Source organism: Nerophis ophidion, linkage group LG07 (genome assembly GCF_033978795.1).
Source record: "Nerophis ophidion isolate RoL-2023_Sa linkage group LG07, RoL_Noph_v1.0, whole genome shotgun sequence".
NCBI classification, from domain to species: Eukaryota; Metazoa; Chordata; class Actinopteri; order Syngnathiformes; family Syngnathidae; genus Nerophis; species Nerophis ophidion.
This window is the reverse complement of record NC_084617.1, coordinates 57,724,471-57,751,958: the sequence shown is the minus strand read 5'-3', so window position 1 is coordinate 57,751,958 and position 27,488 is coordinate 57,724,471. Positions and strand designations below refer to the sequence as shown.

The following is a 27,488-nucleotide window of genomic DNA, read 5'->3' as shown; positions in this document are numbered from 1 at the left end:
ATATGGAAGCACTAAAATCTACAACATGGATGATGGGGAGATTGCATCGTCGAAGTGGAGGCATATGAATAAGACCACAAAACTGCGCATTCTTAATTGATGGTAAGAAAGTGGCTTAAAGATGGTGTGTAAAACATAATCAGTACAACGTTTTCACCAAAGAACCACAATGAAGTGTTTTAAATGTAGAAAAGACCCCTATCGTTGCCCTTCAGAATAAGTTGAACTCACTGCGAAGGTTAAGTTGTTTACCTGTTTGATATTTTAATTGATTTCCTTACATTTCATTTGGACTCATTTCTATCGTATATGTATAACCTTGCAAGTAAATATCTATTGCTTGCATGTAAATATGACACTTTAGGAAAAAATCAGGTTAAAACAAAGGCAGTGTGTCAGAAGTTAATGTGTCAACCAGGCAACCCATTAACCTGTGTGTGTATTGGGAGAGGGTGTTGGGGGTCGCATCCCTGTGGAGACAGAAAGGGTGGTAGGGGAAGTTGAGGGAGTGGCTTGTTTGTAGTATGTGGTGTTTGTATGCATGTGTGTGTGTGTGTGTAATGTGGCAGTTAGCGGACGTCCTGACTTCAGAGGGTTAAGAGAGCAAGAGAGAGAGGGAGGCGGTTCGGTCTTAAGAGGTAAATGTCAGTCTTCTTTTCCCCAGATGTGTGTCACACACACAAGTGCTCACTGGCTTTTTTTTTTTTCCCCCTACGCTGAAAAACACAATTAGGGAACTTAACTGAACTTTTTTTTAAATTCCCAACTGAAGAATGGCAAGCTCTGGTTACTGTTCAGGTTTGTGATCAATTTTTTCCATTTTGACAGCTCAAATCTCACTTTGTACCTAATTTTATATTCTTCTTCTTCTTCTTCTTCTTGACCCATGTTAATTCAATGATACTACTGAATTATTACTTCCCATCCTTTTAGTGACATCAGCCTGTTTTTAGATAGATTTTTAGTTTTTAACCTGGGGTTCAAAAAGAGGGTTTACCAGATTAGAAATACCACAATTTAAAAGTGTGCAGTGACTTATTCTCTGGCTGAAATTAGCATTTTTATTTGGTGAATGATTATCGTATAGCTGGAAATGACACAGAGACCAAGACTAAGATGTTAAAGAATATTCATAACATTATTTGTTTTTATCAATATCGGCAAGTAGAGTAAAATACTCTTCATTATGATAAATTTATGTGATCCTGTTAGAATACTGCAAACATTGTTTTTTTCTAAAGTCTCAGTATTAGAGTATTTTGTGTGTGTCATTTTCATACAAAAGGTAAGCTCAAAATTCTACCAAGATGAGTAATATTGATATTATAGTGATTCCTCAAAGTGCAATATTGCTTGCAGGTTGTTTTTTTAATGCCTTCTCTTTGACCTGGGGCATATACGTTTTGCCGGGTTTCTTGAATGTTTGTTTAAAAAAATATCTACAAGCAGCAGGAAAATTCAAAACCTTGCTTATTGCAGCACCTACATTGTCTGATCTCATAAACATGTCACAAGAAGAAACATTGCAAAAGCTTGCGATGAGGAGCAGAAAGTAACAAGAATTTATTTTGTGGCTTCCCTTGTCTGTTAGTTGCAGACATGATTGCTGCTTTGGATGTGGGCATATAGTGTAGGACGGCAGTGATGCAAAGCCGCCAGGTGCCGTATCTTTTTTTACATGAAGGCATGGAACACGGATGCAAATTCAATGGATCTCCAGTATGTTAATCCATATGTCTAGAGGTGTTACTCTCAGTATTGGCGGTTTCTCAGTTGGACTGGTTTCTGTCTGGTTTTATTTTTTTTTTATTCCGGATGAACTAGGCCTGCTGTGGTCGCGCAAGAAGATAGTCCCCATTTTTGTGGTCATGGCTATGAACTTTGGTAATGATAGTCTTTTGACACAAACGGTTTCCTGCGGCCAAGCAAGGATGAGCGTTTTTATAGGAGTGTGGCTTCGTGCTGGTGTCGCTGTTGACTCTTTCTGTCTGGACCAGCAGGAAGCCACTAATGACAGCATGGCGACAGCAGCAGGTCTCCATCTTCCTTCTTTTTGTCCCCTTCCCCTCTACCTCAGTGTACGTGAGAAACGTGTTTCCAGTGGTTAAGTGGGAGCTGTGAACTGATGGCCAACGCTGCAACAGGCAGGCGAGGAAAGACTCGTTCTCTCTAATTGTGTTTATAGCACAAACACAATTATCTCCCCCTGTGGGTCCCAAGTAGGTCCACTCACGTGGAGCACGCCCTTTGTGCGTGACCTTTCCTATTATTACTCCCCACAGTCTTTGTCTTTTGTGTCATGGCAAAAGTCCCATTTGTATCCTTCCAAGCTTGTCAGACTCTCCAATCACTCATTGAAGGAGCATTCCAGAGTTTTCCCCCCAATACCTTGCTCTGGACCAGAGAGTATTTGCTATTGTCTTAAAGCTTGGTCACTTGATATTTTTTTTCCGATAATAGGAAAAAGTGAAATGGGGAAAAAAATGACAAGCAGCATCTTCTTTTTCCATTTACTTCGCCATGTGTTTTTACAATTTTCCACAATACTTCTTTCAGACATCTAACAATAATCAACAATATAATCTTAGATGAATTTGAATAGGCAGCACAGTGGTACAGAGGTTTGTGCATGTGCCTCACAAGACGAAGGTCCTGAGTAGTCCTGGGTTCAATCCCTGGCTCGGGATCTTTCTTTGTGGAGTTTACATGTTCTCCTCGTGACTGCGTGGCTTCCCTCCGGGTACTCCGGCTTCCTCCCACCGCCAAAAACCTGAACCTGGGGATACCTTGATTGGCAACACTAAATTGGCCCTAGTGTGAATGTTTATCTATGTTGGCCCTGTGATGAGGTGCTGACTTGTCCAGGGTGTACACCGCCTTCCCCCCAAATGCAGCTGAGATAGGCTCCAGCCCGCCCCCGCGCAACCCCGAAAGGGACAAGTGGTAGGAAATGGATGGATGAATTTGATTAAAGAATTTTGAGCGCATGCTTCTGACACATTTAATAAGGTGTGATTGTTGATTACCTTAACATTCACCTTTTATCTATTGACGTTTTGTCTGAGTTTATGCTCCTGCGCTCCATAATCTCTTCAATGTGGGTAAAATGACGCAATGGTTAAAGTACCAATGATTGTCACACACACACTGGGTGTGGCAAAATTATTCTCTGCATTTGACCCATCAACCTTGACCACCCCGTGGGAGTGTTTTAAACATATTTTATTTGTTTGCATATGTATCGAGGTAATCCATCGATGTATCGTTTCTCATCACACAGCGGCTGGATTGAAAAGCATTTAAGATATGACCATGACTGTAATTAGGGATAGATACTTTTCACATTTGAGTATATATAGCACCAATTCCCGTTACCTGGGAATCTAAACCGGTACTCAACATTACCGCTTTCTTGGTTAATGTGCTTATAAATGTTAGCTTGTTTAATAATAAAACATATTTTTAATTGAATGTTTACCAGTGAGCTGATTAAAACTATGCTGTCCAGTTATTGTATCTGTATCATACTCTTCTGAGTATCATTTGCATGTATTATGTAGTAGACTTTGCATGCAATTGCAAGATGTTAGGCTCCAGCACTCCCCGAGACCTCGAACGGGACAAGCGGTAGAAAATGGATAGATGGCAGTCATGTATAGACTACAGTGAGCTGCTTAGTCAGTGAGTACAGTAGTCTTTGTAGTCTTTGTCTGAAGCTAGTCTTTTGTTGGGCCCTCAAATTAAGAATTGCATTTGATTCCAAAGACATGCACCTGGGGATAGGTTGATTGGCAACACTAAATTGGCCCTAGTGTGTGAATGTGAGTGTGAATGTTGTCTGTCTATCTGTGTTGGCCCTGCGATGAGGTGGCGACTTGTCCAGGGTGTACCATGCCTTCCGCCCGATTGTAGCTGAGATAGGCGCCAGCGCCCCCCGCGACCCTGAAAGGGAATAAGCGGTAGAAAATGGATGAAAATGGATTTGATTACTCACCAGCTGTTTGATTATAAAGTGCATCTTAGTAGTAGTTTGGATTACCAAGCTTGGTGGTTATGAAATGGCCATGTATAATTGCTATCCCTAGTTAGTAGCATATCTATGGCAGATCTAATGTAAATTAGCATAGAGCTTGCGTATTTTGAAAAGTGAAGCATTGGAGTACGTTCGAGTGTTTTCTATCAATGGGGAAATTGTAACACTACTTTGAGCACAATTGTCAAACTGAAGTTCTGGGTGTCATATCTGGCCCGCCACATCATTTAACGTGGCCCATGAAAGCCTGGAGTTAATATGCTTCTTTTCTTTCTAAATTTAGTCAACTTTCTATTTTGACAGAAAAAAAATACATGTACTGCATGAAATTTAACATTTTATTTTTTAATTTAATATTGCAACATATATTATCATACATTCCAAAAAATATTTTGTTAAAGTACTTACTGTAAATGTATCCTAATTTTAAAGCAAGTTATCCATGAAATTGTGCACAGTAAAATTGGTTTTCAGTAAAAAAAACTGATAGGTCCACTGTTTTTATTGTAAAATATACAGTATTTACAGCGTATTACTGTAAATGAAAAAACCACACCAGAATTTGTTTTACGGTAAAATTCTGGTGTGGTTTTTTCATTTACAGTAATACGCTGTAAATACTGTATATTTTACAATAAAAACAGTGGACCTGTTTCCCATTTACCATATATTGTTAAAAAAACAAACATACATTTTACAGTAAAATTTTGGCTACTGAACTGTCCGTTTTTTACTTTAAAGTCTAAAAATATATCACAATAAATAATTGTGTAATGAGGCAGTTTATGTTTATATATTATTCACTGTTACAAGTGGCGCTCTGAGGGCGGCCATATCTGCAATGTGTCCCTCGAAGAAAACAAGTTTAACACCTGACCTAGCGGCAGTTTGACTGAGTCCAATCTGAATATAGCTTGAGTGATTGTCTAGGCCAACCAAATCTGCAACCAGACGTGACATCTTGTACAACAAAGGTATTGAAATATGGGACCCGTTCGATTTTACGTTCTAGGTGGTAACAATGGAATCGATGCCTATAACAGTACCAAATTTGGCACCCAAGTCTTGCTTCTTTACACATTGGATTGTTTGTGTGTGTCTGAGTGCATTTGTGTGTGCTTTCATTCTTTGCTTCAAAGATTTGTAATTTTATTTTTTATGATCCATTGTCAGACTTTACCCAACAACTTTTTAAAGCCTGATAAGGTGTTTGAATTCACGAAGACACACCTCAACTGCACATCCAAAGTGTTTTAACTATTTAGAACTATTTGTTTTTTAAACTTGGGGCAACTGTTTTCATTCACTGCCCTAGAGGAGTCATATTCATGCAGCTGATGCTCCTATGGAGTAGCTAAAGTTGAAACACCTGAGGTCTGACCTTAGTGCATGCATCAACAGTACATTGTTATGCCCACAGTCATCCTCCATTCCTCTACTTAATACTACAAACCTGCTGATAGTCCTCTTGTAACTTTGCTCTAAATAACGATGACAAAGCTCCGGGATTTGTTGCCTTATGTCAGCAGGAAGTTCTTAAATCAAGCAGCTTTTAAAGTGTATAGTACAATCTTGAGTTGTCACCAAATGCTTACGGTGCATCTTCTCTATTTAGAGCCTGTAGCAGGGGAAATACAATAAAAAGGGTACTTTGTCTGCCAGCTGGAAAAGCATGTTGCACAGCATGGCTCTGTCTCCAAGCAGAGTAGTTGACTTTCTAACTGCAATCATCAGCTGACCTCAAACATGACATGTTTTTGAGATTGACCTAATGGTTTTACCGGTTTGTATTTTTTTCACAGCAGAGAGAGCAGGAGAGTCAATTTGAACAAGATCACATCAAATCTCAAATCCGGGAATTGCGTGACCAGCAGACAAACCAAAGCAGAGAGCTACAGAGACTAGGTGAGAACCACTTCCCTTTTAAATAGGGAACACCCTGACGCTCAAATCGCTTTTCCACATGCCACACGTTTGGGATTGTTGCGATACAAAAGCTTGTGTACGCTGTAAACATTCACTCGAAGGTCAAATTCAAACATAACTGGAGGCAAACACTGACCACCTCTGTGCAATGAACCGGTGGCTGGATTCAGCAAACTTAACGCAACTTCCTCTGAAGCGCTTGTTAATCCAGCCGGCTGTAGGAGCTTTTTCTTCTGAGGTGGCAGTCAAAAAGTCATATTCTTTCAAACTCTTTAAGCTCCTTCATGAAAGTTTATTAACTGTGTGAAGGCCCTTAAACCAACAGCTTAAATTATTTAGCTTCTTAAGTGTGAAGTCTTTTCATTACCTGCTGTTACTGAGGCCTTTATAAAGGGAATGAATGCAAGCCTTCTGGGGGGAATGAATTGATTTGCTTTATTTGAATACTTTGCTGACCTGATCATTAATAGCTTGTTATGCCTTGTTAACAAGTAATACATGTCTTAACCACATCGATAGCTTGTCACACAAACACTCCCACTATTCAGCATCATAATTGATGGGAAAATTATTATTCTTACACAATTTAAAGTCCACTCTGTTGCCATAATTTTATTGTGGATGGCTTGGTCCACTCAGCTTCTAAAGTCTTTTGGACCTGGACTTTGGCGATGGGTTTATGGGAACCAGCAGAGGAAAGCCCGGCAACCACACCTCAGCTAAATAAAGCTGATCCCATAACAGGACCACTGCTCGCTTCATGTGGCATAGCATATCTGCCAGTTTTCCTAATCTATTCCTGCTTTATAATTTAAGATAGGGTAAAGCTTGGGTCAACAAGAAGACCACCGGTGAAAAGCACTTGTCAACAAAGACAGAGAACATTATGTGGTTGTGACAGGACTGAGTAGGCAGTGTGAGCTTGTGGTTTTTCTAGTGGGTTCGTTGTCCTTTTTTAGGAGTCAAAGTATGTGAAAATGAGAGATGAGCTTGTTAGAAGTGCATTCTTTGTGATTGTCAACATTTGCAAAAACACATTCTTCCGCCTTTCAGACCTAAAAAAAGAGTTTCTATTTACAACCTTTAAGTATACAACCATATGTTCAGTCATACTGTACTCTGCAGCAACTGTAATTGGCGAGGGTGTGATTTAGAAAATGAAATGTTTGTACAGACTGTGAGATGATTCCGTATACTTTTCTGACATGACCACTTAGAAACATGATGTTGTGCCCTTAGATGCCAGCGTACCATCTTACCTCCCATGGGTCTGAGTATTCTCAGTTCTTCTCCAGAGACTTTGGTGTATAATTCTGGAGGGGTTCCCAGGTTGCAAATTAAACCACGCCCCACACTCTCCAAAAGGATTGTAATTGATCTCTTGTAATAAAGACACAAATTAACCTCCATACCCCTGCATTCTACGATAAAATTGTCCTTGAGTGACCTCAAGGAAAAGCTACAGATTCTTAAATATGGCAATGGATTGTTAAAAGATGAGAGCATCAGTACATGGAATTCATCCTCATAAGCAAGATCAGTCTAAATAGCGTTGCCACACTCCGCTGTGACAATTGCTTGCTTGCATTGGCTCATTGCTTTAGTGCAGGGGTCTCAGACGCGTGGCCGCAAGACGCTATTTTGCGCCCCCCCCCCCCAATATGAAACTTTAATGTTAGTGCGGCCCACGTGTTTTATATGAATGGCGCTTGACAGCGTTGTTATTTGGGTCCAAAATGGCTATTTCAACGTTTTGGGCTGCCTACCCCTCTGTTAGTGGAAAAGCGGCAAATGAGTGAAAGCGACAGAGACGTTGCCATGGAGATGAGGGTTTTCTTACGTGCAGGGCTGCAGTCACACCACGACACCTGTCCGTTATTTTTTTTTTGGAATGTTTTGATTTGCACTGCCTCACACAATGAACACTACATATATTCCTATATGACGCCGGATAACACTCCGGGAGCCGTCACTTTTTTGCGCTCGCTCCGCCGACCGCCGTGTTGCGGTAGGGAGGAAAAGCAGAACGACACACTTTGCGGAAATTAAATAAATAAATAAATGATAAATGGGTTGTACTTGTATAGCGCTTTTCTACCTTCAAGGTACTCAAAGCGCTTTGACACTACTTCCACATTTATTTATTTACCCATTCACACACACTGATGGAGGGAGCTGCCATGCAAGGCGCCAACCAGCACCCATCAGGAGCAAGGGTGAAGTGTCTTGCTCAGGACACAGCGGACATGACGAGGTTGGTACTAGGTGGGATTTGAACCAGGGGACCCTCGGGTTGCGCACGGCCACTCTCCCACTGCGCCACGCCGTATATAAATATATATAAGTATATAATAAATAACATTATTCTCCATGCGTCGGCTAAATACAAATATATTCCACAACCCCAAACATGTCTTTTTCAAAGCCTGCAGTGAAGAGAAAGGTTAGGTTAGTGTTGAGCAAAGACAATTCCAGGAAAAGTGAGAGATGCAATATTTCTTTGAGCACAGGGGCACCCCGACGTGTCTTATTTGCACAGAGAAAGTTGCCGTGCACAAGGGATACAATTTGAAACGTCATTATACAACTAAACGTGCTGAGGAGTATGCAACATTTTTTTTTTTAAAGAAATCTTTTCTTGCGGCCCAGCCTCACCCAGACTCTGCATCCAGTGGCCCCCAGGTAAATTGAGTTTGAGACCCCTGCTTTAGTGAGAAGGCTCCTTGTTGAGCTATTGTTGAGACTTAACCTCTCCTCCCCAACATGTACACACACTGGGTGCAGTTCAAATGATTTTGGTGCTAATTTCAAGTAAAATGCAAAGCTGTCATTATACAGAAGCAGCGGGGATTTTCCCAGACTTTGTTGCAAAATGTACTAGACTTTTTCCCCTGTGGCAAAATGTGAGACTTTGGATGGCAAGCAACATTCTTGGGTTCTTAACTTTCAATTGCAGAGTAACACAGGGGATTATATTATACACAATAACTTTTAACATTTATCGGGGTATTTATATTTCCACATGTTATTGTAGTAGCAATTGTTTGGCAACATGCTTTTTTTTAATAGAGGGGGTGCAAATTCTGAATGAGCATCAAGTGGTAGACACACAAGTCATTTTATAACATTTTGGTAGAAAAACAATCTCGGATTTTCACTTTTGTCTAAAACCACAAAAAATAGGTATGTTCTTTCTTAGCCCAAACAAACATAGTATCTCCTATGGAGGTAAGATCAGTTGCTGGATAACTTTGATAACTTGAAAATATCTAAGTGATTTGATCTGCTTACCTTATCCACGGTATGTGCACAGCTTCAGATATCCCCCCATAAAACGCAGTGTTGTGTGCTTGGAAGTAGAACGAAAGGATATGGGCACTACTGTGTTGTTTGGAGTGTGGTTTCCTGAGGAGAGTGGCATCAGTGAAATAGTTTTTGTCTCTATCTCACTCCACTTCTTCCTCCATGTCTTGCTTGCCACCTTTTACTGCACCACATGCTTATTTAGTCTTCTACAGCTAAAGACGGGCATTTTAACAAATCTCATTCAGGAATTAAAGCCTAGTCTGGAGGAAATGACAACATCCCTTCATGTCTCCTTTTTGTTCCTGAGTGATATTTTCTGCCCGCTCTTTGAGCCGCGGGTCTGTGGAAGTATTTTGCTTCTCCTCTTTTCATTCACCTAATCACCACTTGTTACTTTTCTTCTCAGTTAAAACCAAGAAGCAGTTTTTTTCACCGCTCATTTTCTGTGTTACAGGCTCCAAATCAGGCATGGTTCTGGTTTTAGATCACCTGGTGAAGGCAGACAGCTCTGGACATCTACTGATCCAGCCACAGAGAGAAGAAGTGGCTCCAGAGCCTGATCGAGTCCTGTCCCAAAGGCAGAGATCTGATTCTGCAGCTTCAGACTGCAGCGTGGCTTCAATGCTTTCCAGGTCCAATATGGATTCTCTGACCACAGAAGATAGCCCGGATTCGACCTACAGACCGCGTTTGGACTCTGGAGCTTCTGACAGGAGCCAGGGCTCCTCTCAACGCAGCCGACAAGACTCCGGGGCATCAGAGCATAGCATTCCCTCCCAGTCTCACATCAGTCACGGACTAACTTCAGATGGCTCAGATTATGGTATCAGACTCCCTTTAGGTTGTGGAGCTTCTGAAAGCTTGAGAAAGAGAAATGATTCAGTTGCTTCTGACCAAAGTGTGAGTATGTCTTCTGAGGAAAGGTGTCCAACTGACGGAGGGGAGGTGGACACAATCACAATCTCAGCTCACAGTACCGACTATGAAACCGAGAGCAGAGTCCAGGGTCAAACCAACTTTAAGGCCCAGCCCGACCAGGATCTTCCTGATGGGTCTGTGTTATCTCATAGAAGTCCTGGAAGTGGCCCAGTCAATGGTACTGCTGAGGGAAAACACAACTCTCTGGGACAAAAGGTAAACTACATACTTTATGTTCAGTTGTCAGTTGCTGGTCAATGAAAAAACAAACCAAATATGTCCCAACATGTCACCGGACTTCACATCTTAAAACAACTCGGCAAAAACTTCCATTTGAAGTAACAATGTGCAAAAAACCTAGACCATTGTTAATAAAAAAATATTTAAGTTGATTCTGTTAATATAAAACATGCTAATGCCTCATCGGCTAACATTTAATTTGAGGGAGGTTGTTTCAATGTCAAATTATTTTAAAATGGAACCGTTCTTAAACTCCTCCACTAGAGGGGGCTGTGGAGTGCTGAAACCACTATAGCTTCGGCGCTCGCTTTCTTTCTTCCCCGGACACATTACGGTCTTATTTGACACCCAGGTCACATTGGCATTCATAAACACGAGGAGATGCGATCCTACTGTTTGCTGTTAACTTTTGTTGCTAGGCTACAAGAACAAACACATGTGCACCTGAGTGTCTCTGCTTCCTGTCAGCAGCATGTTAGCCTCACCTGCTGTCAGAAAAGAGCAAACACTGTTCAGTTTCTCTTAATCCCAAAGCACAGAGCAGACAAAGGCTCCATATTGCAGAATCGGCAGCGTTATCTGTTTGCTCTCATCCTGAGCGTCCATGACTACATGGTATGGCTCCTCTACATGTGTTTACTGTAGCCCAGTCCTGACTTCTTTTACTGTCCCCTTCATATAGGCTGATGTTCAGCCGGCTGAATGTAATGTAAACACTGCCAAAAAAAGAACAGCGGCCCATGGCTTTACTCCAAACCCTAATACACAATCAAAACACTAGCAGTTAATTCTGTGATGTATTTACTTACGATTTGTGTGAAGTTGTCACCACAGTGATGAATCTATGGCAACTGCAAAGTCTTTTAAATGCGACACCCCGCCTTTGGTACTTGATGTTTGTCAATCCAGTGATGATTGATCATTGTGTTGTGTTTTTGGTTGCCTCCATTTAGATAACAGCAGATGATGTGACCCTCACTCATAACAAGACAGAGGATGCTGGTAAGAAATAATAAACTACTCAGTCAATATGATAGCAGCTGTGTCATTAGCCATTATGAATGTCTTGATACATAAAAGGGACAGTAGGATAGACTGTTTTCTTGTCCAAAAACAGGCCTTGTATCAGAGACCCTGCCATTCCTTACATGAAAATAATAATATTTGATTAACTCTGTGACACACTAGTATTTATGTGGAGACAAACATTTTTGCAGCAATTTCTTAAAATCATTAATGCTCCTGCTTTATAGAGTAACATGGACCACTGTAAACACATTGGTAGATCCTTGCTTTGAAATTTTAACCTTGCTGGCAAACTTGGAACACTGGGGTCTAATCTAGTAATTTACATAACTCAGGAGTTCCTCAAGGCAACCAAAGTATGAGGTGGCTAAGAATGCAGCTAAAAGGAGTCATGTTGCGCCCATAAACATAAAACATCCAAAAACCGCCAACAATAGTTTATTTACATCTCGTGACCTGAATATTAGTCAAGTACTAGCGATATTGTTATTATATTACGGCGTGACTCAGATTGTAAGTGCTAAACAAGAAGTACAAACGATGAACATAAAAAAACTATCACCTACTTAGTGTACCATGTCTGCTCTCACTGTGATCCCAATTGGATGTGTATGTCTTTCCGCTAAGATGAATTAATCATAGCCCGCCCAGAGGTTAAGAAAAAAAAAAATTAACAAAAAAGTGTCGGCAAACAAGCGTTTTTTTTCGTGTTCTCGCCATCTCCGGGTCTAATGTTCAATGTAAATGTCTACCAATATTTTGGTTTATGGCCCCAACCTTGTATACAAGTGTGAGGCATAAATTTAGAATTAAATTTTACCAGCTCAGAGGCGATGCAGCAGCTCAGAGACGATGCAGCAGCTCACCGGCTCAGTATTTCAACACTGTAGCTGCATAAGCTAGTTAGCTTTCTGTGATCACAGAAAGTAGTTTGTCTGCATTACGCTTATGGTAAATGGGTAAAACTTGTATAGTGCTTTTCTACCTTCAAGGTACTCAAAGCGCTTGGATGCTATTTTCACATTCACTCATTCACACACCGATGGCAAGAGTTGCCATGCAATGCCCTAACCATGACCCATCAGGAACAAGGGTGAAGTGCCTTGCCCAAGAACACAACGAACGAGACTAAGATGGCAGAAGCTGGGATCGAACCTGGAACCCTCAAGTTGCTGGCACGGCTGCTTGTACTTCTTGTTTAGCACTTGGCAATACTGCTACATGACGATTAGTGTTTCACTAAAGCTAGATCTGTTTAGCATGCAGCTTCTTAATTTGGTAAATAATCCTCTGTATATTCAGGCACAAAAATATAAAGTTTTTAATTATCATTTGTCCCAAAGTAGTCTTTGATGACTTTCATGAAGTCTGTCATGATTCATAGGGATGTTGAATTGAGAAGCGAACATTGTGATGGGTATGTGAAATTGATACGGCGCCTTATGCTTTAAATGACCAAAATACGTGAATGTTACATTAGTATTGTGCCTGCTACTACAGTACATATGATTACAGCATGTATATAAAACATTGGCGTTTTTTTAGACTGCATAATAGGCGGAATAGAGCAACTCCCGTTGCCTCCTTTAACTGACTTTTGCTAACGTTTGTTTACGTATTTGAATGCATTAAAAAAAAAGAAAACATGTTCTTGTGTAGCACAAGGTTTTATGCAAAATTCCCCCAAAAATGTCGTTCCTCTAAGTCCTTTCTTTTTTTGAAGTTTCAATTTTATGTAACTAATGTGTTGCTGTAGCTCAGGCGTGCCCACACTTTTTCTGCAGGCGAGCTACTTTTCAATTGACCGAGTCTAAGGAATGTACTTCATTCATATATATAATTTATATTTAATTATTTATGAAAGAGATGCTTTTGTTAACACGTTAAAGGTGTTTAATGATAACACAAGCATGTTTAACACTCATAGATTTATTTTGTTTCATGAAGACAAGAATATAAGTTGGTGTATTACCTGATTCTGATGACTTACATTGTTTGGAATCAGACAGTAATGCTGATAACGTCCACATTTTCGAATGGAGGAGAAAAAAGTCCTCCTCTCTGTCTCATACCACATGAGAGTGGTTAGTTTTTGGCGTCTTATTTGTCCAGCTTCCATACTCGTTTTTATACATTTTGCAAGAAATACATTGACGGCCAACTCCGTAGCTTGCTAACTTGTGCATGCTAGCTTTCTGAGACTCTTATTTTGTTAGCGCAGGCAGGATGAAGCAGGGCTTTTATTGTGAAGACAGCAACTGTGCAGTCTGTCTTTAGGGTGTGAACGGCAGGTACGGCGTGAGAGTGTTGAAATAAAAAGTGTTTCTCGCCCTCCTCTCGTTCATGTTTTCTTAATAATAATCTGGCAGCAGCCAGCGTCATCTCAGAAGCCGTGCCGTGAATGTCAATCAAGTGAGGAAAGTGACGTCGTAGTAAAGATTGATGATCACAAATTTTTAGTTTTATTTTTTTAATGCTTTGTTTGCAATCGACTGACACACCCTCCACACCCTCAACCGGTAGCTCGCGATCGACGTAATGGGCATCCCTGCTGTAGCTTGATTACTTCAGATGCACTGAGTAGTCACATGTCGAACTTTTCTAGTTATACTAGTAGTGTTCCTCAAGGTTACATTTTAGGTCCTCTCTTTTTCATTTAGTGGCCTGCAGGTTAAAAAAACCTGCGAGAAAAAACTTTTTTACAGCAGATTCTTAAACACTAGAGTGCGGTCATAGAGATGATCTATGACTTCGCTTTTTTTCAGATAGTCCTTTTTATGAAAAGAAAAAAAGAGGACTCTTGACTACTGGCTTTCTCCCCCTATGGCTTTCTGCACATTTATCACCCAAAACAATAGATTTGGTCCTGCAATACAGTATTGTTAAACTAATATTTGTCTAACGATGTCATCAAAATCAAACATTAGCCTTTTGAATGTTGTATGAAGTAAAATAAAATTGTTTGAACCAAACATGGATGTAGGAGTTTTATGGAGCATCTGAGGTAGAGGTGGAGAGCATGACAAAGAGGAAAGTGTGCTTAATTCAGATGATCATATTTCAGCTTTCCTCTGTCATTGTGTTAACAGCACCTCAAAAAAAAGATGTTGAACTGGACCAGGCCAAGCGTACAAACTCTGTACGCGATCGGATGCGCAAGTTCAACGAGCCCAGTCAAAACGTAAATGTCCCTGCTTTGAAGAAGGGTCCCCCAAGCAGCATTGGCCAGACAAACTTCTCCAGAGCTGCGCAATTGTTTACACCCACTGCCACATCCCTCAACTCTTCTGGCGACAGGCCAGCGTGGGTGCGCATGGACTCAGCAGCTCACACCTCTCTCTCATCCAAGAGTCAGGCCACACCTCATGTGAGAGGCGTGGTTAACAAACCTCTGTCTTCAGCCGGCCAATCCCAGGAATCCATGGGTGGTACAAACAATGTGACTGAAAAAAGTGGGCCTGTCTTGAGCGATTCAAAGGACAACAGGACCCCAGGGAGAGCAGCTGGACAGGAGTGCACCCAAGAAGAGGCTGACCCAGACATGAAGACTTTCCTCACTATTGAGATCAAAGATGGGCGCAGCAGCTCCTCGCATACGTCCACCCACAGGAGCACCGTTGTCCCCATCACCAACATGACACCACGCATCAATGCGAGTGCTCTGGGGCAAAGAACAGGTAGGGCCTTTTAGAAACCCCATCACTGCACTTGCTAATACATGTTTTTAGTAGGGCTGGTAAAGATAACAATTTAACTCATGTAATTAATCACAAAAAATGATTGCATTAATTGTGAATCTACAAAGATTAGTCACAAAATTAATTTTGACTGTACATGCTACTGTACATGTTGTTTAAATATCGAGTTGTTTTTTTAAGTCGAATAATACAAGTAATAACCTGTGATTAATTATGATTAGTTCAAGTGCAAAACTGTGATTAATCAGACTTTTTTTTTAAATGACAGCAATAGTCTAGACTAAACTATCATGTTTGGTGAGCTATGAATCAACCTTAAGTTCTCACCAGAACCTGTTAGTTGTATGAAGCAAGAGTCACCAGAATTGGTCACCAGTGAGATGATGACAAAGCTTTTTGTCATGCTACTGCATATACATAATCTTGCTTGTTCTGAAGGGTCCTTGTTATACAGAGGGCTTTTGAGTGGGTGAGGTCAGTAGTTCACCACAGAGTAAATCAGGACAAAGGACACAACAACTGTCCTTCTCAGACCAGAATGGACAGTACTATAGAACCAGCTTTGTGGACCAACACAGTGCACTGGCTTGTCTATGTGATTTACTTTCAAAGTTAAATATCAGGGTTGAGACCAAGGTTGACTATTTACTTACGGTCCAGTGCATCTCAAATCGTCTCTCATTCCCTAGTTGATTTCTTCAGTTTTACCCCATTTTGGGATGCACTGTACACTTAGGTTTCTTTTCAAAGCTAATGATGCTAAACCATAGAAATGAGTCATTGAAACCGCATTCAATATTTAACTGCAGTGTATTTCCTGATATAACATGTTAAAATCCAGCATAAACATTAATGGAATCTTATATCCTACCACATGTTATGGTGTAGTGTAGCAGCATGTATGTGCTTTAAAACCATCGCTGAAACAGCAATTAGTCTGTCCAAATAGCAAATCACATAGAAGTTGTATTTTATTCTGCCATCCATGACCACCTATAAACACCTGTTAATTATGCTTTCTTACCTAATTCAGGACACATTCCGATGTACCAGCTTGCTGCTTCACAAGGGGCACATATTTGTTTGGAGGGTTTTTTGTTTGATTTGATTTTTATTAAGGATCCCCATTAGCTGGTTGCCACAAAACCCACTAGTCTTCTTAGGGCCCACAAACTCAATGCAATTACAAGTAAAAGCATATAATTATAACTACACAATACAGAAACAAATAGAAATCATCAACAAGCAAACAATTTACAGTCTTAGAATATTAGTTACCATATAAATATAACTACACAATACAAAACCGAACAAAAATCATCAACAAGCAAACTAATTTACAGACTCAGGTAAAATATTAGTTTCCTTTTAAAAACCTGTTTACTTCCAATACCGGTGAGAATTCGAGGCAGGTTATTCCAGAGTGATACAGATCTATAAATAAAAGATTTCCGCAATGCATTCTACCTCGGATGATGGAGTACAAAATGACCCTCACTAGACGCCCTGGTATTATGATTATGCATAGTGCTACTGTAAACTATTTGGGCCATGAGAAAAGCAGGACTTTTACAACTAGTTACTGATTTGAACAATATTAGAGTATTAACTGATAGTGAAGTGAAATATATTTATATAGCGCTTTTTCTCTAGTGACTCAAAGCGCTTTACATAGTGAAACCCGATATCAAATTTTTACATTTAAACCAGTGTAGGTGGCACTGGGAGCAGGTGGGTAAAGTGTCTTGCCCAAGGACACAACAGCAGTGACTAGGATGGCGTAATCGGGGATCGAACCTGCAACCCTCAAGTTGCTGGCACAGCCGCTCTACCAACCGAGCTATACCGCCCCACTGTTAGCTATACAGCCTGTTCTGCACTGTTAGCCAGGAAAGAGAAGCATGCATTTGGTTAACATATTGTTTCTTAGTGAACAACCCACAATCTGGAGCTTACTGATCTCACCACTTGCAGCACATGCCAAGACTGTAGAATAGTCCAGATGACACACTTTTGTTTTTATTTTCTTTCTCAGCCCCATTTGCTTTAAAGGGGGACATTATCACAATTTCAAAAGGGTTAAAAACAATAAAAATCAGTTCCCAGTGGCTTGTTGTATTTTTTTTTATTTTTTTTTTCGAAATGTTACCGGTCCCTGGATATCCCTAAAAAAAGCTTTCAAGTGCTTGATTATCGCTATTTGCGATGCGACTATCCATTTCCCTGTGATGTCATACAGTGCTGCCAATGTAAACAAACAACGGCGAATACCACAGCAAGATATAGCGACATTAGCTCGGATTCAGACTCGGATTTCAGCGACTTAAACGATTTAATAGATTACGCATGTATTGAAACGGATGGTTGGAGTATGAAAGTATTGAAGAAGAAACTGAAGTTATTGAGCGAATAGCTATTGACTCTATTCATAGCCATAGCATGGCCGAATAGCTGCGTTAGCATCGCCGTTAAAATGTGCGGACCAACCGATCAGGACTTTCGCATCTCGTGACACTGGAGCAACTTCAATCCTTTGATTGATAAGTGTTTTTTTCGCATTAAATGTGGGTGGAAGTAAACGTAATATAGTTGCAAATGCATCTGCAGGTTATCCATACATTTCTGTGCCATGTCTGCTTTAGCACCGCCGGTAAATAGCATGTTAGCATTGATTAGCGTAGCATGTTAGCATCGATGAGCTGACAGTCAACATCAACAAAACTCACCTTGGTGAATTCGTTGACTTTATCGTTGCAAATGCATCTGCAGGTTATCCATACATCTCTGTGCCATGTCTGCTTTTGCATCGCCGGTAAATAGCATGTTAGCGTCGATTAGCGTAGCATGTTAGCATCGATTAGCTGGCAGTCACGCCGCAACCAAATATGTCTGTTTAGCACATAAGTCAACATCAACAAAACTCACCTTTGTGATTTCGTTGAATTTATCGTTGCAAATGCATCTGCAGGTTATCCATACATCTCTGTGCCATGTCTGTCATCGTCGGTAAAATGTGGAGACACTTTGGCACATTCAATGGGGGTCTGGCGGCAGACACTTTCGCATCTTCGGGCCAGTGGTGCAACTTTAATCCCTCCCTGTTAGGGTTGTTACTCCCTCCGACAACACACCAACGAGGCATGATGTCTCCAAAGTTCCAAAAAATAGTCGAAAAAACGGAAAATAACAGAGCTGAGACCCGGTGTTTGTAATGTGTTGAAAATGAAAATGGCGGCTGTATTACCTCGGCGATGTCACGTTCTGAAGTCATCGCAAAAAGAGCGATAAACAGAAAGGCGTTTAATTCGCCAAAATTCACCCATTTAGAGTTCGGAAATCGGTTAAAAAAATATATGGTCTTTTTTTCTGCACCATCAAGGTATATATTGACGCTTACATAGGTCTGGTGATAATGTTCCCCTTAAAAAGGGTTTAATTTTTTTCTTTGTAACCTGCTTGGTGGTAAATGTTTTCCCAGTTCTCACACCTAAAAAAAGCTGAGCAAATCTTTTAGTCATAATGTAGATGTGGGGGCATGTGCACACTTGTGGAGGTAACAAATCGTTATTTCTGTTAATGGTGGTGTCATGTATGTCAGACTAAAGTTTTATGTTTATAAGCAGCTTTTGTAGCTTATAGGCACTGACTAATGGCAGCCACAGTTAATGCACATGTAAAGATGCACACATAAATCAGGGCCCTCTCTGGATGGATGGATTTTTAACCCTTAAAATGTCTCATCTGTCTGTTTCAGAGCTGACCCTTGGCCTTAGGGCGACCCCATTCAAGATCTCCGGCGGCTTGTCTTCTGGGTCCTCCATCAAGGTACAATCTGACTATGGAAATGATGAATCATCAAAGACTTATGCAAAATATGTAAAGCATTCTCCTGAAGACATTACGAGGGCCTTAAAATAGGAGTTTAGTTTTGAATTCTGCAATGTTTCTAACCTGTTTGTATGACAGAATTCACCTATAAACGCCCCAGGAGAGGGTTGAGCAAGTTTGTTCAGTGAAAGATGGAGTGAGAGGAGAGCAAGGGAGAGCAGTGTTTATCAAACACAGAGAGGGTAGCCAGTCACATCTCTCCTTGTAGGGTATGTGAAGAGGAGTGGAGGAAGAGGAGGTGCTCAGGGCATTCCTCCTATTCTCTGAGCAGGCAAATGCCCGCTGAGATCTATCTGGGAAGTGTTGGTTAAGTCACATCTGTCTGTCTTCAGTCACACCGAAACACAAGTTGTTCCATCACGTCTTATTTTGGCCATGCTTACAATGCATCTCTTTGGAGATCTGCCCGAGATGAACTGCTGACGGAGGACAACCACTGCTGTGAGAATGAAGCCGGCTCAAAGCGTTTTGGAAAGGGGTTAACCTCCAAGTTTGTTGCCTTCCTTAACCCCCTGCCTTCCTTGAAAGGAAGTTATCTGATGAATCGAGGAGAGGGGAGGGTGATAAGGTTAGGAGAGGTGGTGTCTTGACTACTCTTTAATGGCACTGTTGAGAGCAGACATAATCTGGTTATGGGATCAGGGAGTTGGTTAATTAGGACTAGGAGGAGTCTTCATGGGGCTGCAAAGTGCATTTAAGAGGTTGGACTGAGAGAGTGTCCATCAGTTAGAGCCTCATCAAGACGCAGGTATTCCATCAGTCTATTTCACAAGAAGAGGGCAGCAGTTTATCGGAGATGATATTGACATACCTGTCTTCAACAACCTAACAACTTACAGGTAAATGCTTACTTTCGTTGAGACTAAGTGAAGTTTTAGTAAGTTGGACCACATTTTTGAATCGTCTCGGTAGGAGTTCATTATTTTCACCAGCCCCCGAGCACACAGTGTTGTATGTATTGTAGTTACTCACTCATTGTTTATTCATCACAGCTGACCTGGAGGGTCAGTCACAGATATTACCAACGCACACCATGGATAACCGCATGCCTATGACACAAGACTCCCTTTAAGCTAAGAACCACAAGAGTGGTTTGTTTTTATTATTGTATAAGTTCATCGGGAATGTCTACATTGATTTTCCTGTACATTTTTTGTTGCAGATTTTTTTCACTTTCTATAGTAATAGAAAGTGTATATATACTGATGACAAAATCGGCCCTTGTGTGTGGCTGTGAGTGTGAATGTTTGTCTGTCTATTTGTGTTGGACCTCCCATGAGGTGGCGACTTGTCCAGAGTGTACACTGCCTTCCGTCTGAGTGCAGCTGAGATAGGGTCCAGCCCCCCATGTCCTTAAAAGGGAGACGTGGAAGAAAATGGATGGATGGATTGGTTAATGCAGTGGTTCTCAAATGGGGGTACGCGTACCCCTGGGGGTACTTGAACATATGCCAATGGGTACGTGAGATTTTTTTTAAATATTCTAAAAATAGCAACAATTCAAAAATCCTTTATAATTATATTTATTGAATAATACTTCAAACTGTGGAAAAAAAAATACAACAATGCAATATTCAGTGTTGACAGATTTTTTTTGTGGACATGTTCCATAAATATTGATGTTAAAGATTTCTTTTTTTGTGAAGAAATGTTTAGAATTAAGTTCATGAATCCAAATGGATCTCTTACAATCCCCAAATAGGGCACTTTATGTTGATGATTACTTCTATGTGTAGAAATATTTTATTTATAATGGAATCACTTGTTTATTTTTCAACAAGTTTTTAGTTATTTTTCTTTTTTTCCAAATAGTTCAAGAAAAACCACTACAAATGAGCAATATTTTGCACTGTTATACAATTTAATAAATCAGAAACTGATGACATAGTGCTGTATTTTACTTCTTTATCTCTTTTTTTTCAACCAAAAATGCTTTGCACTGATTAGGGGATACTTGAATTAAAAAAATGTTCACAGGGGGTACATCACTGAAAAAAGGTTGAAAACCCCTGGGTTAATGGATTTCTAAACACCGAAACGAAACAAATAAATTTACCACAATATTTAACTGTAAACTCTTCTCTGAGCTGCCACCTTAACGTGGTAGAGAAGTTTGCGTGTCCCAATGATCCTAGGAGCTATGTTGTCCGGGGGCTTTATGCCCCCTGGTACGGTCTCCCAAGGAAAACTGGTCCTAGGTGAGGGCTCAGACAAAGAGCAGCTTGAAGACCTCTAGGAAGAACTTGAACAAAGGACCTAGATTTCCCTTGCCCGGACGTGGGTTACCGGGGCCCCCCTCTGGAGCAAGGCCCGGATGTGGGGCACGATGGCGAGCGCCTGGTGGCTGGGCCTGTACCCATGGGGACCGGCCCGAAGAGGCAATGTAGGTCCCCCCTCCAATGGGCTCACCACCCACAGCAGGGGCCATAGAGGTCGGGTGCAATGTGAGCACACTTATTTTGGTTTTCAAAAACTATCTGAAATAGCTACATCAAAAACCTGCTTTAAAATGTTCAGTGTTTGTTTTGTATGAATTACCATTGTTTATTTTGTTGTTGTAGTTTTGTAGTGAAACCACCAAATACTATTGTGTCAATCAAAAGTAGAAGTAATCTTTCATAAGGCATATTAATAATTATCATTAGATAAAAGGCAATTATATTGATTAGACACTAACTTGTATCTTAAGTCACCGCCTTCCATTGAATTAATTACAATCAATTTAAAAACAGCACAATTTTAACAAGTCACATACTTTGAAAAAAGCTCAAAAACATTTAGATTGCAAATATTGTATAAAGACGATACAATAAAATTTAGTACGAAAAACCACTGTTTTATGAAGTAATGTAGTAATAATGCACACCATTTACCTTAGAGTACTGTATCTCTCCTACCAGCTGCTTCTGTCACACACCATCAGCAGCGTTTCCATATTTTAATGGATAAATGCTTGCCATTTAGATATTATTTTAAAACTCTTGGCTGGGATTAGACTCATTCTGCTTCAGTATGGCGCAGACTAATAGTGATACGCTTGAATTGCTTTGCCAAGTTGGCAACATGCTCGGCAATGTTTTGGATTATTTATTTAATTCAATGAATATCATCTACTACTTCTTCTCAACACAGTCCTCACGTTCTTACTTCCCGTGGTTGGAAAACAAGGTTACATCAAAATCTAGCTATAAGCTCATGGTAGTGAGTAAGACCAGATTTTACACGGTTTACTGTGACATTTGCTAAGCCAACCTATGGCACTGATGCTTGTTACTCAAATTTTTGTTTGCAACTTAAAGCATAACAATTAGCCGAGAGACAGTTCTTTTCTTAAAACGCTCTTAAGTTTAGGTACCACTGTAGTTGGTTTATTAATTAAACTATTTTATTTTTTGTACTACTAATTTGACTTTATACTATTGAAATGTTTTATAAGAGCTGATTCTAGATCTTTTTTTTTTCTTTTTTTTAACCACAGTACCACAATGTGTAGCAAGTCTCTGATCTGTTTGTGTGGTCTCTGCTTCGCCACGGTGGTCCAAAAGTAAAACCTCCACTATTTTCTTTTTTTTTTTACATTTTATTGCATTTGTACTTTCGACAGCTGTGGCTTGAGGCAGCATTAAGAGTTTTGCTTTGTTTGACAGATGCCAATCTCTGAGGCATCATTATGGACGTATTGGTATTACATGTGGCACTGAAATAATCTACTCTCAAGGAGGAAGTGCTTAAAATTGTGTGGTTTAAGATCATTTAAAAAAATGGCAAAATGTTTAGACAACCTTTTATATGGGAAATGTTTAATTTACTTTGATACGACAGTGGCTCATTTGATTTCTGTGCTGGGCAGAATGAGTTCAGCCTCGACTTGATGACAGTGAATGTGAATGGTGGGTTGTCTAAATGTGCTCTGTGAATTGACAGGGAATCAGTCCTGAGTGTAGTTTGCTCTTTGCCAAAAGTTAGCTGGGATAGGCTTCAGCGCTCCACAACACTGAACAGAATAGGCAGTATAGAACATGGATGTTAACTATAATTTGCAGAGATAAGCGTGCAATGTTGAGTCTCTTTGAGCTTTTAAGAAAAGTGCGATATGAGCATTTGACTAAATTACAAAAGCAAATACAAGCTATGTGCTGCTGTGATGCACTTGTATTCCCCAGCATAGACAAGTACAGCGTAAAATGAGATTTACCTCTGTAACCAGAACCTAGAAAGTGACACAGCAATGTGGACGCAGCTTTGTTGCTGGCCCCTCATTATTTATGAGAGCACGACTGAGATGAGATCAGCAGGGAGGTCAAAATTCCCGCAGGACATTTCAGACAGGTGTGCAAAATATTGCCTCGCAGTCCCAGTGATCACAGCTACTTTTGTTCTTTTTACTGTCCTCATCCTTGAACACCAATACAAAAAAAGTAAACTGATGATAGCACTGTCAGTCTTTTTCATAGTCAGAGATTACTGTGAAGCCGTGGATTGAAGCTGTAGTTTACTGCTTGCATTAACTCACTGATTTATGCACCTGATCACTGCGGCCCAGAGTCAGTGATAGATTGTCTTGGATTAACACAACTTGATGACCCCATTGTTAAAATACCGCTTAGCAATGTCACATACTGCTTCAAGTGGGTGCTAACTGGAACGTTTCAAAACTTACAGGGGTCATCCATCCATCCCATCCATGTTCTACCGCTTGTCCCTCTCGGCGTTGCGGGGGACTGGAGCCTATCCCAGCTCTACTCACGTGGAAAGCAGGGTACACCCTGGACAAGTTGCCAACACAGACAGACAACAATAACACTCACATTCACACACTACGGGCAATTTAGTGTTGCTACTCAACCTATCCCTTTGGAGGTGGGAGCAAGCCGGAGTTCTTGTTGAGAACTTACGCAGTCATGGGGAAAACATGCAAACGCCACAGAAAGACTAACCCACGACCTGCTCGCTGTTAGACATGAGCGCTAACAAATTCTGCACCGAGCTGCCTTAATAAGTTAAAGTTAAACTACCAATGATTGTCACGGACACACTAGATGTCGTGAGATTATCCTCTGCATTTGACCCATTACCCTCACACAAGGTGAGGGGAGCAGTGAGCAGCAGGGGATTATTTTGGTAATTTAACCCCCAATTCTAACCCTTGATCCTAAGTGCAAAGAAGGGAGGTAATGGGTCCCGTTTTTATAGTCTTCTGTATGACTCGGCCGGGGTTTGAACTCTCAAACTTCTGATCTCATGGCGGATTATAATTTTTTTATTTTTATTTGTTGTGTCTGGGTAGGATTTGCCGTTTTGTGGGCAGTCTTATTTACGTGCTTCTATTTCCGCTGCGTCTTCACCTCGTCAGCCATGTTGTAGTTTCTAATGCTTCTATATGGAGTCTATTGAAAGATAAATATTTGAACTATATGCTATTTTGTATTAGGAATGTCAACAGTGGAGGATGCATGTGCACGTACGAGCTAGTCTACCCCACAAGGGGATAGAGAAAAATGAGCTTATTTAATACATTGCAGACTATAATTGTGTACTGTTGTGTAGTTCTTTGGGTAAATTTCCACTAAATATGGAGATATCCGCAGACGTCTCAGGTCGGACAATGTGACAGGACAGAGAAAATTCTTAACGGCTCATTTTGAGAAAGTATGATTGTTTTATAAATATCTCCGCAATGCCTCCACTGTTGGATTTGATTTTCAGGACTTATTGGGATCGAAAATACACAAAAGCAGGTACCATCAGAAAAAAGTTTGTTTTGCATACTAGGTCCCTTTTTAACTTATCCTTCAACTTAGAGTTGTTACTCATTGCATTTTACTATTCATTTTTGGCCTTGAGAATGACTATTTGCATTCCTATTTTTCTGAGCTTTGCGGGAAGCTGCACTGTTATTTTTAGAGACACAGCAGCTGAGGGTTTACAAAACGCACAGGCGCTAACAAATGTAAAGGACATGGTGGAGGACTCCATTTGTTATTCATTAGATGTATATGAATGCCTTGTATCGACACAATTTTGTCTCTAAAACAGAAGCAGTTGAGGCTGCACATATGTTGTTTCTCATTATATCCTCGTGACAGGATGCTGCTTTGCAGGAGCACTTACATTATATGTATGCCAATGTGTGTCCATCATTCTCGCCTAGATCATCCAAATATTTTGAAATTAATGCAAAGTTTATGCAAACAATCTTTAGGGGATTGAAACGTGTGAATAACCCATATTTAGCCCAAATCCTAATCTGGTTTGCCTTCCAATAGAGGTGTGAAGGACAAAGAGAGAGCTGCGTTTTTTTAAATTGCTGACACTATTGTGCCTCTCAGGCTTCTACCATTGCCCCATAGCTGACTGGCTCATTGGAATAATGCCCTAGTCAGAGATAAAGAGCCATGTCTGTGGCACCTGGAAAAAGGGGATGGGACTCATGCTGCCTTGGTAACGGGATTCCTTTCATGCTCATTGGCTGGGAAGGTGTTGGCCACCAAAGAGGAGCGGTTTGTGGGGGTATAAACACCATGTGTTGTTTTGAGGGCCTCTAGAGAAGGGCTGAAAGAGAGCTAGGCTGTTTTTTCTGAAAGCCTTCGTGTTTTAATTTGACCTTTTTGGAGACTTTGACAGAAAAGAAGAAGTAGTTGTAATTTCCCAAAGGGCAAACTGTTGCCAGTTGTCGTGGCCATGCCTGGGGTAAACTTGGAGTTCCTACCAGCCACACAGGCACCAGAGGCACTGGAAAGCCCTGGTAGTGCTTGTTCGACGTCCGGCCTAGAGGAGGATATCGGGGATCTCATTTCACAGCAAGAGGAGAAGTTTGGTGATAAGAATTTGGAATCAGCACTGAGGTGTGTGGTTCAGGAAATCCACTGTGATCTCAAGGCATTTGGAAAGCAAGTAGATTTACAGATGGAGGAGGCAGCAGCTCAAGTGGTGCCCCTGACTGAGGCTGTGATCAGGCTGCAAGAGGAGAACCTAAGGCTGAGAATTCAGCAGGAGAGATTGGTGAGGCAAGTGGAGGGGCTTTGCCAAGCAATGGGCCTCCCCGATTCTTTACCTCGAGTCATCTCAAACCTACCGTCTGATCCATCTCAAGAAAACGCATCACCTAGTGATCCCCCTGCCTGCGCAACCCAGGATGAAACACTTCATACAACACTTGAGGCAACCTCACACATTTCAACTGTGGATGTTCCATCAGTTACACTCCAGACAAACAAATCTTGCTCACAATACTCAGACTGTGCTTCAAAACGGACAAACACAACACCGACTTCAGAAAATGAGTCAGCACCAGTCTCTCATCTGCCGACCTTTGCGTCCTGCCGCTCCCTCTCTGCTCCTGCTCTGATGGGAAACATTTCATGGAACAGCAGCACGGTACTGCTCTTGTCATGGTTTTGATCCTGACCTATTCCTTTTCTATTGCTGTATTGGGACATGTTTTGTTCCTGTGTAGATAAAATACTGTATATTAATTTTATCAAAGGCCAGAATTAGTTTTTAATCAAACTTAGTTTTTTACTTTCCTCCCAACGAAACATGACTGTCAGATTGTCTGCCTCTCACTTTTGACACATTGTTCTGAAGGCTACAATGTCAGTGGGCTCCTGAACTTCTACATTACTAATATCTCTCAGCATCTACTTAATGATGGGTGTGTTTGTCTATACACACTAATAGTAGTTCATTTGAAAGGAGATGCCTGCTTCCTGCTCTATAAAAGTGGATGTTGACTTAAACATGACTTTAGAGACCAAGGCTATCTGGGACTTTCACAGATTTTTGTCTTTGCCAGACTCTGAGGTCTTGTTTGGCTGTGTTGTAGCCCAAAACATTCCTTGTTGGTCAAGTCACTCTGTAACCAGCATGTCCCTTGGGCCACAAGTTCACAAAGCTGTGGGCAACAGTAATCATTAAACACTGGCTGTACTTTACTTTCTCCCTCCCATGGGGAAACCTGGTCAGGCTGGGGCCTTCATAGAAGAGAAGTAGGGTGCTGGTGGAAGGGTACAGGACCAGCTGTCTGAGCTATATCTGGACCTGGACTTGATTGCGCCATAAGGACAAAGGTCACAGCTACAGTCTTCAATCCTCCACAGGCATTCGCCACCATGTGAAAAATGTAATAGGTGTTTTGTTTAGGATTCATGGTCACTGAACATATTTTGGTAGACGCCTAGGGCGTTTCCTCCCAAAACAAGTCTACAAACAACTAGACCATGGTACTTTGCATTGTCTTAGATGTTTCCCACAATGATAAGGCTTAAATTTTTTTTTTTTTTATAGAAATAAAAAAAAAAAACTCTTCAAATTAAGTGGATGTATGAGTGCATTTAACTTTATCAAAACAGTCTTTAATTGTTTCAGTTTGCAAATTACAAAAATAAAAAGCAGTCTCCAAGAATTCACAAGGTTGCGATTGTGCCAATTCACATAAATTCAGCCAATTGCAA

At 40.8% G+C, this 27,488-nt stretch overlaps 1 protein-coding gene across 12 annotated transcripts in view; it reads left to right on the top strand.

The window, feature by feature from the left end:
• smtnb (smoothelin b) overlaps window positions 1–27,488 on the top strand; it is a 91,303-nt gene that overhangs the window by 49,566 nt on the left and 14,249 nt on the right. For 5 of the 12 annotated variants that reach the window (XM_061906656.1, XM_061906659.1, XM_061906663.1 and 2 more), the window contains exons 6-11: window positions 5,836–5,938; window positions 8,588–8,641; window positions 9,720–10,399; window positions 11,377–11,425; window positions 14,539–15,126; window positions 18,902–18,972. In XM_061906656.1, coding sequence (XP_061762640.1) covers window positions 5,836–5,938; window positions 8,588–8,641; window positions 9,720–10,399; window positions 11,377–11,425; window positions 14,539–15,126; window positions 18,902–18,972 — 1,545 coding nt within the window. Of the gene's footprint in view, window positions 1–526; window positions 639–733; window positions 799–5,835; window positions 5,939–8,587; window positions 8,642–9,719; window positions 10,400–11,376; window positions 11,426–14,538; window positions 15,127–18,901; window positions 18,973–27,488 lie in introns of those variants that run through there. The other 7 variants (XM_061906665.1, XM_061906664.1, XM_061906667.1 and 4 more) reach the window with 7 other exon arrangements.